At 53.8% G+C, this 2,818-nt stretch overlaps 1 protein-coding gene across 1 annotated transcript in view; it reads right to left on the bottom strand.

The window, feature by feature from the left end:
• Window positions 1–548: 548 nt before the first annotated feature.
• LOC138358102 (formin-2-like) overlaps window positions 549–2,818 on the bottom strand; it is a 5,625-nt gene continuing 3,355 nt past the window's right edge. The window contains exon 2 of the mRNA XM_069315587.1: window positions 549–1,748. Coding sequence (XP_069171688.1) covers window positions 549–1,748 — 1,200 coding nt within the window. The remainder of the gene's footprint in view (window positions 1,749–2,818) is intronic.

Genomic DNA, 2,818 nt, shown 5'->3' with positions numbered 1-2,818 from the left:
TCGTGAACAAATATGTTCCGAAGTATAAGCGTAAATATTTGTCGAATCCTGGCCCAGTTGTCCAGGTGGTCCCGCAGCGTGCCCTGCCCCATGCCCACATACCCCATTACCCATGGCCACTGCCCACATACCCCACCGCGCCCATGACCAGAGCGCGAATATTGGCTTCTTACGCACCGTAAAGCGATCTTTCATTAAAGCTCGCCCGACGGATGGCCCCCTGACAGTAATATATTGATCATGCATTATTCAATATACCCACCTGCCACTGCGCATGCTTCCTCACCCTCCACAAACCCCACGTCCCACTATGTACACATACCCTGCCGGGAGGGCCACCACCATCACTACCCACCACCATCACACGGGGTGTAATGAAGAGTGTCGTCCACGGGGGGGCTAATGGATCATGCCTCCATGGGGAGCTTGAGGTCCAGTGCACCTACTGTATGTCGCCACCGGGGGCTGGGAGTTACCTCAGCCTTCACACATGCATGCCGGGGGTCCTGGGTGCCCATTACAGGCTAAGACTCAGGGGGAATATAGATTCACTCACCATCACTTGCTACAACAGGTGGCTGAGTGTCACCATCACCTGCTGCAACAAGTGGCTGAGTGTCACCATCACCAGCTGCAACAAGTGGCTGAGTGTCACCATCACCAGCTACAACAGGTGGCTGAGTGTCACCATCACCTGCTGCAACAAGTGGCTGAGTGTCACCATCACCAGCTACAACAGGTGGCTGAGTGTCACCATCACCTGCTGCAACAAGTGGCTGAGTGTCACCATCACCAGCTGCAACAAGTGGCTGAGTGTCACCATCACCAGCTACAACAGGTGGCTGAGTGTCACCATCACCTGCTGCAACAAGTGGCTGAGTGTCACCATCACCAGCTACAACAGGTGGCTGAGTGTCACCATCACCTGCTACAACAGGTGGTTGAGTGTCACCATCACCAGCTACAACAGGTGGCTGAGTGTCACCATCACCTGCTACAACAAGTGGCTGAGTGTCACCATCACCTGCTACAACAGGTGGCTGAGTGTCACCATCACCTGCTACAACAAGTGGCGGAGTGTCACCATCACCTGCTACAACAGGTGGCTGAGTGTCACCATCACCTGCTACAACAAGTGGCTGAGTGTCACCATCACCAGCTACAACAGGTGGCTGAGTGTCACCATCACCAGCTACAACAAGTGGCTGAGTGTCACCATCAACAGCTACAACAGGTGGCTGAGTGTCACCATCACCTGCTACAACAAGTGGCTGAGTGTCACCATCACCTGCTACAACAAGTGGCTGAGTGTCACCATCACCAGCTACAACAGGTGGCTGAGTGTCACCATCACCAGCTACAACAAGTGGCTGAGTGTCACCATCACCAGCTACAACAGGTGGCTGAGTGTCACCATCACCAGCTACAACAGGTGGCTGAGTGTCACCATCACCAGCTACAACAAGTGGCTGAGTGTCACCATCACCAGCTACAACAGGTGGCTGAGTGTCACCATCACCAGCTACAACAAGTGGCTGAGTGTCACCATCACCAGCTACAACAGGTGGCTGAGTGTCACCATCACCAGCTACAACAGGTGGCTGAGTGTCACCATCACCAGCTACAACAAGTGGCTGAGTGTCACCATCACCAGCTACAACAAGTGGCTGAGTGTCACCATCACCAGCTACAACAGGTGGCTGAGTGTCACCATCACCAGCTGCAGCAGGAGATGGTGATGCAGCCAGCTAAGGGTAGGAGGCCAATACCCAGGCCAGACCCTGACTGCTGCCCACTATAGCTTTTGTCCAACCTGGCCGCTGGCCGCCACCACGGCCACAGTCCAGTGTCGTTATCACTAACTTCTATCTAATTCCCGACACTGCAGGAGCACTCGGATAACATCAACCACTCATTTCAATTGAGGATGAAGAGAGTGCGAGAGCAGTCTATAATGCAGAGAGCGTTGGCAACGGTGTGTTCTGAACCAGTGGACACCGGCCGCTGCCAAGCATGATGCACGTGATAATAACCCATAATACCTTCAAGACAAGGATGATTATCACATGAAATTTGGCCGTAATATTGATTGTGTTGGTGGCCAGTGGGCAAGGAACACTCAGAAGGAGTCCGGAGCGCAAGGTGTTTTTCACCCTTGACCGTGTCTTCATGGCATATCGTTCAGTGTAGCTTTGTGCCCTCGATAACGTCCAAATAAAAATGACAACGCGCCCTTTGTTTGTAAATAGAGTGGCATGATTGCCGAGGCTTGCTAACGCCCGTTAGCGATCAAACAGGGAGCGGCGGGTGTATGGCTGGTCCCGCGTCCACCTCAAGCATCCAGTCAACTGATAGTGTAAGAGCCAGCTGGCTGGGAGGTCTCTGGCGGAACCAGCCACTCGTGGCTAAAATACAATCATTTCGTCTTGTTTGTGTGCTCCGAGGAGTGGGGGTGTGGGAGGGAAGAGAACCTCGGTATTATCTTACTTGTGGTCGTAACTAGTACGGTGTTGTCGCCCCCAGCACGTGCCCACACAGCAGAGGCAAGCGCTCACAACACCTCCGCTGTGTACCGATACTCACACACCCGGGAAGCTTTTATCAGCCAAAGCTTGTCCCTCTGTCCCCCTTCCCCTGTCCCTGCCTACAGCCAGCGGCCAGTCCTGACACTGGTCCTGCCTGGCAGACAAAACTTGACAGGCCTGCCAGGGCGCGTCCACCAGGTGAGTGCCAACTCCATCTACTTCCTCTAATCACACTCCTCTCAGTTCCTTTTCCCTGTGAACAACTGTGTCCACTTCCTTCCCATACCTTCCCT

The sequence above is a fragment of the Procambarus clarkii genome, chromosome 81, assembly GCF_040958095.1.
Source record: "Procambarus clarkii isolate CNS0578487 chromosome 81, FALCON_Pclarkii_2.0, whole genome shotgun sequence".
NCBI classification, from domain to species: Eukaryota; Metazoa; Arthropoda; class Malacostraca; order Decapoda; family Cambaridae; genus Procambarus; species Procambarus clarkii.
The sequence above is the reverse complement of the archived record's forward strand: the minus strand, read 5'-3'. Positions and strand labels throughout refer to the sequence as shown.